Source organism: Schistocerca serialis, chromosome 2 (genome assembly GCF_023864345.2).
Source record: "Schistocerca serialis cubense isolate TAMUIC-IGC-003099 chromosome 2, iqSchSeri2.2, whole genome shotgun sequence".
Taxonomy (NCBI): Eukaryota; Metazoa; Arthropoda; class Insecta; order Orthoptera; family Acrididae; genus Schistocerca; species Schistocerca serialis.
In genome coordinates this window covers 447,069,041-447,086,535 of record NC_064639.1, presented here as the reverse complement: position 1 = coordinate 447,086,535, position 17,495 = coordinate 447,069,041, and the positions used below count along the sequence as shown (strand labels likewise).

Below are 17,495 nucleotides of genomic sequence, written 5' to 3'. Positions count from 1 at the left end.
TACAGGAATTTTTCCTGAGTAATCCCACCACCGCCCACAATCTATGCAGATGGAAATAGTCTTTTCCTCTTTCAGTTGCTAAATATCGCTTAGCATATACACAGGTAAGCATTAAGTGACATCAAGAGCAGTATTCAGTACTTACGTTTGAAGTATTCAAATCTTTCTTCCTTGTTATTGGACTATTTCCGTAGTAGAGACCACGAGCCATTTCGGCAATTGTGTTTTGGTTGAATTCCACGCTGTCACGAATATCAGGGCCAATAATACCAACAAAGTTCTTGTTAAAGTTCGCCAGGCTTTCGTTTGTTGATAAAGAACCACCTGCAGCAGCTGTAACAAAAATCTGTCAATTAAATGAAGTATCATGTGCGTTTCGCGGAAAATACATTAACACATAATGTACAATATTAGACAAAAGCTGTTGATATTGGCAAAGTACTTCACCATACAACACTCGTATATTAGAGAAGTACTATGGTGAATCAGTAGAGTCACATGATTCTACACCTATTCTGAGAGCAAGAAAATTTACGGTAGTCTGTTGTGAATAAGCATTACCGCTGTGGCTACATTAAAAGTCCCTATAGTTAATAAGCTTGTAACGTATCTTCCCAAAGGCGGTACCGTCGGGTTGTCAGATGAGTTGGTAATTGACAAGAATTTATATTTGGATAGCACTTAAATGTGGATTAATTGCGGAGCGATATACAGACGGAGTCATAGAAAGAGGAACAAGTGTTAGGCTAGTTTTGAGTCACTAGCATCTAACGACAGAGATACCATCTCAAATGGGAATCACCTTTGCTGGTGGACTACATTTTCTGAGAACCCTACCAATGAATCTCCGTCTAGCATCTGTCTTACTTCCGATTACTTTTAAGTAATCGATCAACTTTAAATTGCTCCTAGATATTTTATGGATGTGACTACTTCAATTATTGTTGTACAAGCATGTAACGTATTAGCTGTAGTCGGTCGCGCTTTGCTGTGACTCAATCTGCTTAAATGGAAAAGAAAGAAAACAGAAAGTACACATTCCTAATATCCCTAGGAAATGGATATACGTCCTAATCTCCTTCTTTCCACTGTGTCTGCCCATCTCTCCATCCTCCTTCCTTCATCCATCTCCTCCTCCTCCTTCCTCCTCTCTTTGTCCATCACTTCCTCCCCTCTCTCTGTTCATCATCTCCTTCCCTTTCTCCCTGACGATCTCCTTCTTCCCGTTTTCTATGTTCTTTTCCTCCCCCCCCCCCCCCCTCTCTGCCTATTTCTTCTTCCCCTCTCTCGGACCCTGAGCCGTGTTTATTGTTATTGCAAATTCATATTCTGTAGCAGTATTATAATCATAAATCAGTAAGACCTAAATGCTACTTTCCTATTTGCTATCAACGTTTAACTATACAGGGTGAGTGACTAACTATCGCCACAAAGAATAACTCCGAAAGTATGATAGTGGCTGAAACGTTTGTGGGACAAAAGTTGCATGGGACAACGGGGGCCATAATATACGTTGCTTCTTTGTTGCTAGGTGGGGTCGCTTCAGAAATATGAAGGTCAACTTCGTTTTTTTTTTTAAATGGGATGCCACAATTTGCTACTTATTTTCTGATAGCGGCTATCGAGTCGAATCCAATGATACATAACAGTAAGGTCTTTATGGACAACGAAGGTCACAAAGATGGCATGAACTTCCATTTACAGAAGGTGTTCGAAGTGATGCCCATTGGTATCAGTGCAGTGCTGCAATCTTCTTATCATGAACTGAGTGGTATTCCTTATCACATCGGCACTTATCGAAGCGCATGCTCTGACAGTTCTCTTTCGCATATCTTCAGGTTTAGTCTGAACGTCTTTATAAACATGTCTTTAACGAATCCCCACAATAAAAAATCCACAGGCGGCAAGTCTGGCGAACGAGCCGGCCACGACACATCTCGTCCGCGTACAATCCAACGATTTGGGAATTCCAGAATAAGATTTTCACTCTGCAGCGGAGTGTGCGCTGATATGAAACTTTCTGGCAGATTAAAACTGTGTGCCGGACCGAGACTCGAACTGGGGACCTTTGCCATTCGCGAGCAAGTGCTCTATTGGGAATTGGGAATTGTCTGTGCAACTCATTTCTAGTCGCCAGAGAAAAATGTGCTGGACACCCATCGTGTTGATACCACATTCTGTTCTTTGTTCCTAATGGTGTTTCTTCCAGTAACAGACCTAGTGTTTCTTCCAGGAATGTGGCGTACTTCCTACCATTAAGATTTGCTTCGATGAAATAGAGACCTATAATTCTGTCCTCCAGAATCCCACACCATACATTCACCAAATACGGTTTTTGGTGTGCAACTTCCCGCAGCCAACATGGATCGTCAGTTGCCCAATAATGTATGTTATACAAATTAATATTTCCATGATTCGTGAATGTAGGCTCTTCGGTAGATAAAATCAGACTAACAAATGTGTCATCCCTCTGAATCTGAAGTTGAGCCATTCGGCCGAATTCAATTCGACGCATACAATCCGTACCAGTTAATTTCTGGTGTAGACTGATATGGTGAGGATGATATTTATGGCGATGCAGAACACGAACAGCACTAGTCTGGCTCGTGCCAGATTCCCTTGCGATCCGACACGAACTAACACGAGAAACTCGAACCACAGAGGCAAGAGTACAACTTCCGATTCGTCGTTAGTAACTTTCCTTTACCGGATATGTTTCCGAAGCGTTAAAGATCCAGTTGTTCTCAATTTATCATACACACATTTAAATGTACGACGCGTACGGTGAGTACGGGTGAGGATATCTTTCAGCGTACAAGTCTCTAGCTCTCACCGAATTTCGTTGGTATTCTCCGTAAATGAGATGTATATCGACTTGTTCTTGGAAGGAATACGTCATTCACATTCGCTTGATTCGAGGATACTAGTCTTACCGTTCCTATTAGTGTTGTATTGCGAAACCGTCGAATGGTGTTTACATGACAATGGCACGTTAGATGGATTCGCAGTATTCGACGAATAAAGAGAGACAGAGAGAGATTTTTGGTAACTATATATATATAAGAATTAGGAAATTAGGAACCTAAAACACACCCTTGTTAAAATTCAACGTTGTGTCAAAAGTTCATTGTTGGGTGGTTACCCGACTGCACAACATTCACTGGAAGCAGTGACATCCACAAAATATCAAGCAATATGCGTACAGAGTGAATGAAAGGGGACTGACCACGTAAGCCTAATCACACGTAAGTCAGATACAGGACAGATTTATTGGAGGAATTTTCAGAAAATGTAGTCCACCGACACAGGGGACAGCTTAGAAAACCCTCTTTTGACCTATACTGGAATGTTGCTCGTCAGTATGGGGTCCACCGCAGATGATACAGAAGATCCAAAGAAGAGCAGCGCGTTTTGTCGCAGGTTCATTTACTAACGCTAAAGTGTCACGGGGATGCTCAACCAATTCCAGTGGCAAGCGGTGCAAGAGAGGCGTCCTGCACCACGGTGTGTTCACTTTTAAAGTTCCGAGAGAGTACATAGCTCGGAAATCTAGTGAATGTGTTGCTCCTTGCTACGGATATCTCGCGAAAATGTCATAAAGGTAAAATTAGAGAGATTCAAGCTCACACGAAGGTTTACCAAAAATATTTCTTCCCGCCAACTATTCACAACAGGAACAGGAAAAGGGTAACGTGACAGATATACACAAAGCACTCTACGCTACACAACGTAAAATGGCTTAAGGAGTGTAGGTGGAGATGTACAAGATAACGGTAGTGCACAAGTTTAATTCAGTTACGTTTCCCGACAACAGTACTACCGCTGGCTTCTGATGTCTGGGGATGATGGAGAGATTGGTCCTGAAATTCTGTTATTGTTTGATGAAGCGGCTGCATTTATTGGGGTGCATGAATCTACTGTACAATGGGTGTCAAAGTTCTGTAAATTCTCATTAGTTACACGAAGAGTCTTAGTGTGATGTAAAAACAAAAGCGGGATGTGCAGTGGCACAACTCGAATTCTAGGACCGATCTTTTTCCACCAAACTCTAACATCTAAGACACCTGTCAAAAATATATTCAAACTTTTTTCTTTAAAGAACTAAGACCTAACGTAAAGACCGGCGGTTATGTAATTCAAGTCAATGAAAGATCACACATTGTGCGGCATAAACTAATAAACCTGTGACGGTGATGATCGTCTTGTTGTCTAGGGTGTGATAACTATAAGCAGTTACTGTCACTTTAATTAATAAGAATAAATAAAATATTTCTGAAAAATTGTTGGAAATCTGTGGTTAGGTACTACGGGTCCAAATTGCTGAGGTCATCAGTCCCTTAATCTAACTTAAACTAGCTTATGCTGAGGACAACACATACACACCCATGCCTTAGTGAGGATCGAACCTCCGAAGGGAGGAGCCGCGCGAACCGTGCAAGGCGCCCTAGACCACGCGGCTACCCCGCTCTGCATTAATTCTGAAGTATTAATGAGATTTAAATAATGTTAGGCTGAATGTAGGTGCAGCAATCTAAAGTTTACAAACTACAAAGTGTTGAAGTTCAATAACACAGTTTATAGTCGTTTATCACATATGTTAAACACACTGGTGACTGAACTGATCTACGAATTTAAACTAACGGTAAATAGCTACGACCCTCAATATAGTGTTTAGCGAACACACTACACAATTAAAATAACTTGAAAGCACAGCAAATGTTCATAGCTGAAATTGTTCATAGTCAAATCAACATTAACACAATAACATAAAAGCCTGATAGACACAGGATATAGGGAAGCTACATGTCGATCAGCGTTCAGATAAGAAGGGACCCCACTGAAAAACTAAGTCACTCTCAGAGCAAATAACTGCAAGAGCGATCCAACTTAACTCGCGAAAAATACAAGTCCCACTGAACTACTATCAGAATAAAACAGAGTCTCAACCACTGCGGATTTCGCTATGTTCACACCCGAACTATCGCTGAATCATTTCCACTTATCGTGACCTTTATCGAAGAAAGATTTTAAATCTTAAAAACGAGTGGCTAGACCATCATACAAACTGGCGTAAGTCTTGCCGCTATAACTGAATGCAGAAGAACGCTCCTGAACCTAAATGACCCCCATGGTTTAGGAATATAGCGCACCTTTCCCTGGAAATTCCGAGGATCTACGTCACTTAACGAATTAAAGCAATCACTAGCCTTATCTGCAATTCTTTATGCAATAACGAAACCTTATATGTGGCAGCGCCAATAGGTGCCTGCTAAAAATCTGTATAAAACGACACATCACACTTGATTCTACGTAAAACAGTTTGTGCGCAAATTAAACAGGTGGATATTTAAACTACAATGATCAAATTAAGTTTATGCTATCTATGCCTTGAATAACTGTTGCACAAACAAGTATGGCATCTCTTCGTCACAGGAATTGACCTATTATTTTCACTGCTGCTATCAGAATTAGTGCAGCTCGAAACATGAGCTATGTAAATGTCTATGTAAAATAATAAGTACGATAAAACTAAACACATGAATATTATAAAGTAAATGACGTCGCTGCTGTTTAGCTACACTTATCAGCTCAGACTGCCTTGCTGTTCTGGTTTATAAAATACGCTGAATTTATCGAATGAAACAAGTTTACTGTTACCTTTCATTGCTTGTTTCTACCCACAAAACGTTTCGAACGTCAATGTCTCCATCATCAGGTGGAGTTATATGTATTACTTCGACATGTGTGAGTTGTGTTACGACTTTCTGGTAACCTGTAGCGCTATCTTAAAAATGGTTCAAATGACTCTGAGCACTATGGGACTCAACTTCTGAGGTCATCAGTCCCCTAGAACTTAGAACTACTTAAACCTTACTAACCTAAGGACATCACACACATCCATGCCCGAGGCAGGATTCGAACCTGCGACCGTAGCGGTCTCGCGGTTCCAGACTGTAGGGCCGAGAACCGCACGGCCACTCCGGCCGGCTGTACGTTATCTCCAGTGATCATAGGCTCCTTTCTTCTATGGTAATACGACACATGTAGAATGTCTTACTTGTAGACAAAGATGGTGTCTGGAAAACATCTTTGTTCACGAAGTAGGAAAAGTTACATGCGATGTGTTACATGAGAGAAATAAGCCTGTAACCACTGCAGACAGTGCAAAGTCGTAACACAACACACACATATCTTACTAACACATGTAAATCTACTTGATGATGGAGGTTTAAACCTTTGAAACGTGGTTATAAATAAACAGTGAGTGGTAACAGTAAACTTGTTGTTTCTTTCGATATCTACAACAGTCTCGGAAAATTCTAGCCTAAAATGTTCGCATTTAAAGTTAATTCTGGTTTTGATCAAATGTCCAATTAAAATGTCACTTGCAGTTTAATTAGTTAAGTAATAGAACATGTAACTAGTTAAGTCGCTTTTCACTGGAAGGTCTATCTCTTTTCTGCAATTAAAATTACGATAGTTATTAATTATTTACTAAATTTCCTTTAGAGGAACCTTTTCGGCACTGTCATTTCTTTCACACATTATTTCCACAGTACATGATACGCCCGCTGATAAGTCTTTTTCTCCTCTTTTAAAGGTGTATCGTGCTTTACTGTAATTACAATAATTTCCACTGCATGTGCGCAAACATTTACAAGGGTATTCATCCCTTTGTGAGCACAGCCGGATGGAGATGAGATCACATTCGGGTAGCGTGCAGTACTCAAGCTATTCCATGGGCCACCATGTCCTCCAACCATCCGGCAGAGGCGTGCCAACCATACATGTGCGCCACAGTACATGTAATTCAAACGCCGCACTAGACCAAAACCAATCACTACAGCGCAGTAGTACATTATGTCACAATTGTCTATGCGTCGGTGACACTATTAAGAGATGATTTTTGTGCTGGGAAGTACTTTTAATAGCTTCCTAAAAATAGTAAGAATATATTGTTCATCTATGTATCTGAAGTTATGGTTTTGTGGAAAACAATCGGTCCAGGAATTCGTGTTGCATAGCACGTTCCTATTCCCGTGTCGTGGAAACGCTGCTGAGGATTCTCTGAACTGCAACGTCGATCGGTCTGCATGTTCATGTATCCTGAAAAACGCAGTCAGCTCCCATGACCCTTCTGTCAGTTATATAGCATGTCACCAAGAGCAGTGCCAACTTGTGCAGTTTCCTACAGTAGAAGTACTTACTGGAAGAAACCTATACCCCCTGCATATAGCACATGTGGAACAACAAATGGCTGGATGAACAGGTCACACAAATGAATGTAAGTAAAAATCACGAGCATATCATTGTAAACAGAAGTGGCTACATACAAGCAAACCGCCAACAATCAATACAAATCTCATATCAAAATACGTATAATTAAATAATTTTATATGTGTGGACCACTGAAGATGTCTGACATGAATCGGCGAAACATGTCTACCACTCAAGAGTAAACTTCAGCTGCAAAAGATGGAAACTTTCTTATCACTTAGAAAGAAAGGTAACTGAAGTTGCTTCCGTAATATTTCCGGCCTGACTGAAACTACCGCTAACAAATCCAGCAGCACGCCTCTGAATTGCTTCGATGTCTTCCCTTAATCCGACACGGTGAGGATCCTAAACACACGAGCAGTGCTCAAGATTGGATCGCACTAGTTTCTATACGCTGTTTCCTTTACAGCTGAGCTACACTTTCCCAAAATTCTGCCAATAGAAAAAAGTGGACAATTCGCCTACCCTACTACCGACCGGACTGCAGTATTAATCTCACCAATCAACTGTCACGACGGGTCAATACACGAAGATTGATTAACATTCTTTGAACGAATAGCGTCATATTTGTAATACGTGTTTACTCATTACACCATTAGTGCACGACAGTGAAATAACATTAAGAAGAAATCGCGTCACGATGTCATTTTTAAGCAGTCACCACTATTTTTACAAAAATATATAGGAATGTGAAATATTTCGTGCTCGTCGTAGCTTCATTTCTGTCGATTTATAAGTTTAAATTGTCCTCAGCTTCCCATAAAGAAGCTTTCTGTCTCCATCACACTGCTGTAAAAGTCCTCTGGTGGACACCTGAGATCTGAGGAGAATGCTCTGAATAAAAAATGTTCTTACATATTTTTGAGACGAGCAGTTTAATTCTGAACATCTCCTGTTCGTTGTAAATGCCGCGTACTAGAGACTGACTTCAAGACAATTCACAATATCTTAGTATTACGGATTTCTCGGATGGTATTCAGCGTGCTTATAGAACTTTTAATCTCGAATTCTCGAAGACGCTTGAAAAGCGTATCGTATATTTTCATCTAACAAGTAAGTGTGTCAAACAATGTAAGAAAGTTGAACAAAACGGTGATACGTTGGGTGTACCCTGCCCTCTTTAGTGCAATGGAGTAAACTGAGTTAATACGTAGAAAGTGCACGAAGTGGCTTCACATTACCAGAAACAAAGAAGTTGCCCTCCTTGGAGTTGACTCCCGTAATGTACGGTACGTGCAGGAATTGGCCTTTGAGCAGCAGAAGGGAGGGTTCTTCGGTCAGGAAAGCTCCGTCGTGGATGGGCTCCACGCTCGGAACGAACACAAACGTGAAGAGACTCGCATTGTCCTGTAAAACACAACACACCACAACCGCACTGTAAGATATTATAAGTTTTCCGATTATCGACAATAGTGATGCAGGAACTATATGTTTCAGTGTACACCTAGTTTTGGCGTGTGGTGTTTAAGTTTCTCACTAAAAGTTAAAAGAGCTGTAAATAATGAACATTGATCAGATAAACTGTAGACGTACACGTTGTGGAACGTTAAATCTGTCATTCTTTTCACTCTAGTGTATACTTATCGAAATGCAGCCTAGGAAAGTCATGTTTTTGTGAATTTAAATAACTTTATCTTACCAATTGGACGTTGAATCTGTGACGTCAGAATAGCAGATGCTTAGAATAAAAGCCGCAATTTGTCACTTTATAATGCTTTGTTTCATTTTAAATTTTATAGTATACTTTGTGTTTTATACCAAGTGGTACTGTGGTTTAAGGTTAGTGTCTTTGGATCCTAGTAAAAATGTTCTAACTCCCGTGTACGAGTCCAGAGACAGCTTAAATTTTACATGAAAATCATCAGAAATGTCAGCCTAAGACCTCCGGTGTAGGAAGTCACCATCATTTCACCAACGACCTTGTCAAAGAGCAGGAGTGGACAGAGGATCAGCCCACATTCTTGTGACTGGTGTGGGAAGCTACCACTAAAAGGTGGAATTACCAGTTATGAACAACAGTATGAGAATGCAAAAGACAATGGAAACCACTGCACTACATGTACATGATGTGAACCCACAGCAGGCGCTACAGACAGGAACCGCACGACCGCTGCGGTCGCAGGTTCGAATCCTGCCTCGGGCATGGATGTGTGTGATGTCCCCAGGTTAGGTAGGTTTAAGTAGTTCTAAGTTCTAGGGGACTGATGCCCTCAGAAATTAAGCCCCATAGTGCTCAGAGCCATTTGAACCATTTGAACCACAGCAGGCGAGGCCTGTAATCGAAGAAGTTACACGATGATCTTTTCAATGGCAAAAAACTTCAAAATTGTTCACATCTGAAAAAGTGGGGAGGGTCTACCAAGGGGAAGGTTACCATGATAAAAAAGACTGAAAAACGAACGAAAAAGTTATTACGCGTAGAACGGTAGCGTCAGAAGAAGCAATGTGGTAAGGAAGCCAGAAATTTGAGAAACGCTCAACCTAGATAGTGAGACGGTCAGCAAAATGAAATGGAAAGACGAATATAGGGACTATCAACAGCAGTCGAAAACGATGGGACGTGAGCGGGATTCGCCATAAAAAGAAAGGCAGGGCAAAGAGTGAAGTGTCGTAAGCATTCTACTAACAGGGTTCTTCTTATGTGAATCGTCAGCAAACCAATGCAAACAACTACAGTTCATGTGCTAGCGGCAGCAGCACAAGCAGAAGCTCCACAGAGTACAGACGAGTATTGCACGGGTGACTCAGTATGTAAAGATGGTCGCTGTAATATGATCGAGATAGGAGAAAGACTATTTGAGTTTAATAAATTTCAACTAGTAATATCAAATATATATTCGAGAATCAGAAGAGAAGGTGGTATGCTTGGAAAGGGCTTGGGAATTTTTGAGACTGCATTTCAGGAGTACAGAACCATATGGAACTGAGTAACGAAATGTGGGAAACAAAGAAAAGATGAAAACTGAGGCGACTGAGATGTGATTTTACAGAAGTGTGCTGAAACCTGTGGGAATTGATAAATTAAGAAGTGAGCTTTCTCTCCAAAGAATTGGTTAGGAATGGACTATCTGGAAAACACTACTTAGAAAAAGTGATAGGATAATAAGTTACGGGTTACTACATCAGTAAATAATATATATGGTGCTTCTGGGATCAGCAGATATGAAAACCGCAGGGGAAGACAGAGGTTGTATATATCTAACAAATAACCGAGGACTTTAAGAGGTCGACAAAGGAAAGTAATTCCAGGCGAACCACATCAAAACAGTCTGAAAACAGATATAAAACAGAAAATGTAAGGAAAGGCTCATCTACTCGATCGGATCGTGGCAGTGGTGAAAACAGCTTTACATAGATCTTATCACTTTATGCCCGTATGAAAGAATGTGGTGGTATTCTGTTGCTGCCATGTTCTTAAGATCCTGAAGTTATGAGTATGGCACAGTAAACCACTAAATTATCCACCATTGCTGGAAACACAGCGCTTATATCCGTTAATGGTAGCACACATCATGGTACACAGATCATCATAATATGTCATTCTTTAGATCAGTTGCACACCTTTAGATTTCAATTGTAACACAGATTCATGTAAAGAAATATCTAGTCTGAAATCAGTTGATCACAATAATGCATATAATCCCTCCACAATAAATAATTTGCTTGAACAAATGCAAAGACAAATGAGTGAACCAACATCAGCATTGTTTTTTTCAAAAGAAATACCCTAATCTGTTAGCTTCCCGTTTGTCAGCAAGATATCATATCAGTTTGGAAATCAATTCAAAATATCCTTTCACACCAATAAATAAGTACAAAATAAAATGATGTGTAGTAATAAAATCACTGGTCAATGATATCAATTTTCTGGTATGTGTATGCCCAATTTGCTTCTGTTCCTGCTTTTTTGTAGGACGTATGGGTAGAAACTTCTCCATCCGCTATAAAGGACTCTTCCATATCCTCCGCCTTAAGAACTGGAACAAAACCGGCTTGATTTCGCGCGTGGCACTTTATGAGCATCCTTCTGGTATAATTAATCATAAACTTTCTGAATTACTTGTTGCTTCTAAAGGTCTGAAATTGGATCTTCAGGAAAATTTGATGTTTACACTTGTACATTAACGTCATGCCTTAAAGCCCCCCTGACTTCAGTGAACCAGTACCAGTCTTTTTCTTCCAAAATTTTAAAGGCATATTGAAACAGTAACTGATGACATATACACCCTCATAGAACTTTGTGATATTGTACAGATAGCTCCTTATTCTGCCTAGCCATAATCACTGTATATGTTTAATTTTGCATGATTGTTTAACTGCCCCTCTCTACTTACTCTTTCTGTCTGTTCCTGTTTCACTTCTGCTGCTGACTCACAAATGAAGAATGCTTATCGTACAGGGTGTTCGGAGATTCTCGTTATAAGTTTCTAAGACTTGCAGAGGGGAGAGAGAACATAATGTCTTGAATAGGAACCCATGTCCGCAAATGTAGCGTTTACGAGCTACAACCGTTTGAAAACGTGTTTCCTAGGTAGGTTTACAACAATGGTACGGTAGTCATGATGGGGGCGGGGTGGTTACGTCAGATTGGCTGGTGTCATTTGATGCCTATCCTACCCCACCCACCTGGTTCGAGGCTAATTCACGCGTCTGTAAGCGTTAGAGCACCATGGTTGAGTACACGTTTGTAGTCGTATGTTGCAACAGATTAACTCTATTTTTCTGCTTAGGCACAGCAGACTACACCTACTGCATTGTACAAACATACCTTATGTGAAAAAGAGAAAACAGGTATTTTAATGTTCAAAATACTTAACAGAGGATCATATAAATTGGTGAATAACAGGGTTAAGAGGTTGTGGTCTTTGGTGCAAACATTCGCGCTCGATATGGCACGTTATGTGTAAGTGATGAATGCAGTTACAAGTTAACTAAGTAGCGGAATATTAACGGAGGGCCACAGAGAGGAGGACCGTTGTAACTCTACAGAATTAAGTAAAGATTTGTTACAAGTATTTCTAAATTTGGGGGGGGGGGAGGGGATAATTTTACGTCATGGTGTACAAGGTGCAAATTCCTGTTACAAACTTCTAGGACTTGTAGAAAAGAGTGAGCAGATAATATTTTCAATAGGAACCCATGTCCGCAAATGTACCGTTTTCATGCTACAGATATTTGAAACCACACTGGTAATGCAATCACGCGTACATGTAATTGGCTACGTGTCACGCAGGACGTCATTTTTTTTACAATCCCACTCTTTGATTGCCAAAGAAACTACTCGTGCACTCGTTAACGGGTTCTTTTCAACGTGATGCAATACGGCCTCTTCCAATTATGGTGTGCGGCGTCTCTTTGGAGCTCCACAGCCACGCTTACTGACGGTGAGGGTTCCCTTCTCGAAGCCGCTGCGTAATCGTGGCGAAAAGGGTACGCGACGGAGTCGGAAGTTGTGGAGAACGCTCTTGATAAAGGCGACGAACATTCTTCCATTACCGTAACCTTTACCTTTCAGAAGAATCACATCGTTTATACGAGGTGCATTCAAGTTCTAAGATCTCCGATTTTTTTTCTTCGGACTGGAAAGAGATAGAAACATGCGCATTGTTTTAAAATGAGGCTGCGTTCATTGTCAATACGTCCCAGAGATGGCAGCACCGTACTGCAGATGGAATTTTACCGCCACCGGCGAGAATGAGAACTGTTTTAAATACTTAAAATGGCGACGTTTTCCTTACTTGAACAGCGTGCAATCATTCGTTTTCTGAATTTGCGTGGTGTGAAACCAATTGAAATTCATCGACAGTTGAAGGAGACATGTGGCGATGGAGTTATGGATGTGTCGAAAGTGCGTTCGTGGGTGCGACAGTTTAATGAAGGCAGAACATCATGTGACAACAAACCGAAACAACCTCGGGCTCGCACAAGCCGGTCTGACGACATGATCGAGAAAGTGGAGAGAATTGTTTTGGGGGATCGCCGAATGACTGTTGAACAGATCGTCTCCAGAGATGGCATTTCTGTGGGTTCTGTGCACGCAATCCTGCATGATGACCTGAAAATGCGAAAAGGTGGGTGCCACGAATGCTGACACACGACCACATGGCTGCCCGTGTGGCATGTTGCCAAGCAATGTTGATGCGCAACAACAGCATGAATGGGACTTTCTTTTCGTCGGTTGTGACAATGGATGAGACTTGGATGCCATTTTTCAATCCAGAAACAAAGCTCCAATCAGCTCAATGGAAGCACACAGATTCACCGCCACCAAAAAAATTTCGGGTAACCACCAGTGCTGAAAAAATGATGGTGTCCATGTTCTGGGACAGCGAGGGCGTAATACTTACCCATTGCGTTCCAAAGGGCACTACGGTAACAGGTGCATTCTACGAAAATGTTTTTAAGAACAAATTCCTTCCTGCACTGCAACAAAAACGTCCGGGAAGGGCTGCGCGTGTGCTGTTTCACCAAGACAACGCACCCGCACATCGAGCTAACGTTACGCAACAGTTTTTTCGTGATAACAACTTTGAAGTGATTCCTCATGCTCCCTACTCACCTGACCTGGCTCCTAGTGACTTTTGGCTTTTTCCAACAATGAAAGACACTCTCCGTGGCCGCACATTCACCAGCCGTGCTGCTATTGCTTCAGCGATTTTCCAGTGGCCAAAACAGACTAATAAAGAAGCCTTCGCCGCTGCCATGGAATCATGGCGTCAGCGTTGTGAAAAATGTGTACGTCTGCAGGGCGATTACGTCGAGAAGTAATGCCAATTTCATCGATTTCGGGTGAGTAGTTAATTAGAAAAAAAAATCGGAGGCCTTAGAACTTGAATGCACCTCGTAAATTCAATTAAGTACTTAGCGATTACAATTACAAATAACCTAAATAGGAACGATCACATAGATAATATTGTGGGTAGAGCAAACCAAAGACTGCGATGTATTGGCAGAACACTTATAATGTGCAACAAGTCAACCAAAGAGACTGCATACACTTCGCTTGTCCGCCCTATTCTGGAGTACTGCTGTGTGCTGTGGGATCCTCAACAGGTGGGACTGACGGATGACATCGAAAAAGTACAAAGAAGGGCAGCTCCTTTGGTATTATCGCGACATAGCGGCAATAGTGTCACAGACATGATACGTTAATTGGAGTGGAAATCATTAAAACAAAGGCGTTTTTCGTTGTGACAGGATCTTCTCGTGAAATTTCAATCATCAGTTTTCTCCTCCGATGACGTGAAAATATTGTTGGCACCCACCTACATAGGGAGAAATGATCATCACGATAAAATGAGAGAAATCAGGGCTCGCACAGAAAAATTTAAGTGCTCGTTTTTCCCGCGTGCCGTTCGAGAGTGGAACGGTAGAGAGACAGCTTGAAGGTGGTTCATTGAACCCTCTGCCAGGCACTTTACTGTGAATAGCAGAGTAATCACGGAGCTGTAGATTGTTTTTTATGTTTTCTAGATAACAATGGACAATTACATTTGTGTAAACACGTGGGTAAAGATACATGGAATTATGTAAAGGGACAACATTTATAGCATACGCATTCGATGTCAGTCATTTAAAAGCACCGTAAAAGAAGAAGTTCACTCTTATGATTCTATACAGTCGGTATCACACTCTGAAGACGGCTTTAACAGGCAAGGATCGGATGTACGAGTACAGCCCTCAGATTTGTGTGACTTATCGCGTAATCGAAATTTAGCTGATTTCTTTTAGTACTCATGTGAATAACTTCGCTCTTTTCTTTATTCAATGTCAATTGCCACTTTTCGCACCATACAGATATCTTATCTAAATCAATTTGCAAGTCGTTTTCATCATCTGATGACTTTACAAGATGGTAAATGACAGCATCATCTGCAAACAATCTAAGACGGCTACTCAGATTGTCTCCTATGTCGTTAATATAGATCAGGAACAATAGAGGGCCTATAACACTTCCTTGTGGGACGCCAGATTTTACTTCTGTTTTACTCGATGACTTTCCGTCTATTACTACGAAGTGTGACCTTTCTGAAAGGAAATTACGAATCCAGTCACACAACTGAGGCGATAATCCGTAGGCGCGCAGTTTGATTAGAAGACGCTTGTGAGGAACGGTGTCGAAATCCTTCTGGAAATCTAAAAATATGGAATCAATTTGACATCCTCAGTCGATAGCACATATTACTTCATGAGTATAAAGAGCTAGTTGCGTTTCACAAGAACGATATTTTCTGAATCAGTGCTGACTATTTGTCGATAAATCGTTTTCTTCGAGGTACTTCATAATGTTCGAATACAGTACATGTTCCAAAACCCTACTGAAATCGACGTTAGTGATATAGGTCTGTAATTCAGCGGATTACTCCTACTTCCCTTTTCGGGTATTGGTGTAACTTGAACAATTTTCCAGTCTTTAGGAACGTATATTTCTGTGAGCGAGTGGTTGTATATAATTGCTAAATATGGAGCTATTTTATCAGCATACTCTGAGAGGAAGCTGACTTGTATACAATCTGGACCGGAGGCCTTGCCTTTATTAAGTGATTTAAGCTGCTTTGTTACACCGAGGACATCTACTTCTATGTTTCTCATATTGGCAGTTGTTCTTGATTGGAATTCTGGAATATTTCATTCGTCTTCTTTGATGAAGGAGTTTCAGAAAACCGTGTTTAATCACTCTGCTTTAGTGGCACTGTCATCAGTGACTTCACCGTTGTTATCGCGCAGTGAAGGTATTGATTGTGTCTTGCCACTGGTGCGCTTTATGTATGACCGGAATCTACTTGGGTTTTCTGCCAGATTTCGAGACAGAATTTCGTTGTGGAAATTATTAAAAGCATCTCGCTTTGACGTACGCGCCATATTTCGAACTTCTGTAAAACTTTGCCAATCTTGGGCATTTTGCGTTCTTTTAAATTTGGCATGCTTTTTTCGTTGCTTCTGCAACAACGATCTGACCCATTTTGTGTACCATGGGGGATCAGTACGATCACGTATTAATTTATGTGGTATATATCTCTCAATTGCTGTTGATACTATCTCTTTCAAAATATTACACAACTTTTCTACACTTACATGATCAGATCGGAAGGAGTGAAGACTGAAGGCGTTAAGAGCATTTTTATCAGCTTTTTTGAATAGATATACTTTGCGTTTCTTTTTTATGGTTGTAGGTGTTACGGTATTCAGCCTAGCAGCAACTGCCTTGTGGTCGCTAATCCATGTATTCGTCATAACACTCACTATTTGTCCAGGATTATTTGTTGCCTAAAGGTCAAGTCTGCTTTCGCCACCATTTACGCTTCGAGTGGGCTCATGAACTAATTGTTCAAAATAATGGTAAGAGACAAGCAAAAGTTTGCATGAATTAACACTCTTTAAGAGATACCCCGGAGATGGACCATAACATGCTGCCCACGCTTGAGTAATTAACACTCGAGCGTTATACCTCTTTCTCATAAACACAAATCAATTGTATATGTGCTCGAGACTGATGCGTAGTAGCCAAAATTAATTTAGGATTCCATCAATAAAGAATCTGTTGAGACACACGCGTCCCGAAACTTTATTCGCCCGGACAGCTGCTACCAAATGAATTCGCATTTCCTCCACTGGGGGTGCTGTGGTCTGGCAGTGTGGTTGGTCATGCTCTTACGGTCATGACATATGCGCAAAATCGCATACAGAGTGTTAATAAATGGTGCGACAGCGATAGGCGATGTCAGTCTTCAACGACTCACGGCTGCACTCCCAAGCATCATCGAGTACTTGATAAGTAGACATTATTCCTTCAGAATGAGTGAAGTGACACTTCTAACATATGTGTTTTTCAGTCAGTACGAGCGTGGAATTTCTGCTAGGCACTATACAACCAAGTACACAATGAGTATTTTCTATTATTGTGCAAATGAACTTTCCGGCACTTGTGGAGTTCCCGACACATATTTCGACAGAAGACCTGTCAGAACTGGTCATGATCGTCATAATCTGCGTAAAACTAATTTAGCAGCGACTCCGGAAATATACAAACAGAGGTGAGAAAAACTATGGGATAGCTATAACCAGGCTGTGGTATCACGGACACAAGGTACAGAAGGGCAATGCATTTGCCCACTTGTCATTTGTACTCAGGTGATCCATTTGAAAAGATTTCCCACGTTATTATAACCACACGACGTGAATTAATAGATTTGCATGAAGAATGGTCGTTAGAACTG

At 41.0% G+C, this 17,495-nt stretch overlaps 1 protein-coding gene across 1 annotated transcript in view; it reads right to left on the bottom strand.

The window, feature by feature from the left end:
* The window catches only part of LOC126455595 (cholinesterase 1-like), a 120,944-nt gene that overhangs the window by 33,973 nt on the left and 69,476 nt on the right, over window positions 1–17,495 (bottom strand). The window contains exons 7-8 of the mRNA XM_050091351.1: window positions 8,460–8,625; window positions 146–333 (exon numbers count right to left, since the gene is read on the bottom strand). Of these exons, the coding sequence (XP_049947308.1) occupies window positions 146–333; window positions 8,460–8,625 (354 nt within the window). The remainder of the gene's footprint in view (window positions 1–145; window positions 334–8,459; window positions 8,626–17,495) is intronic.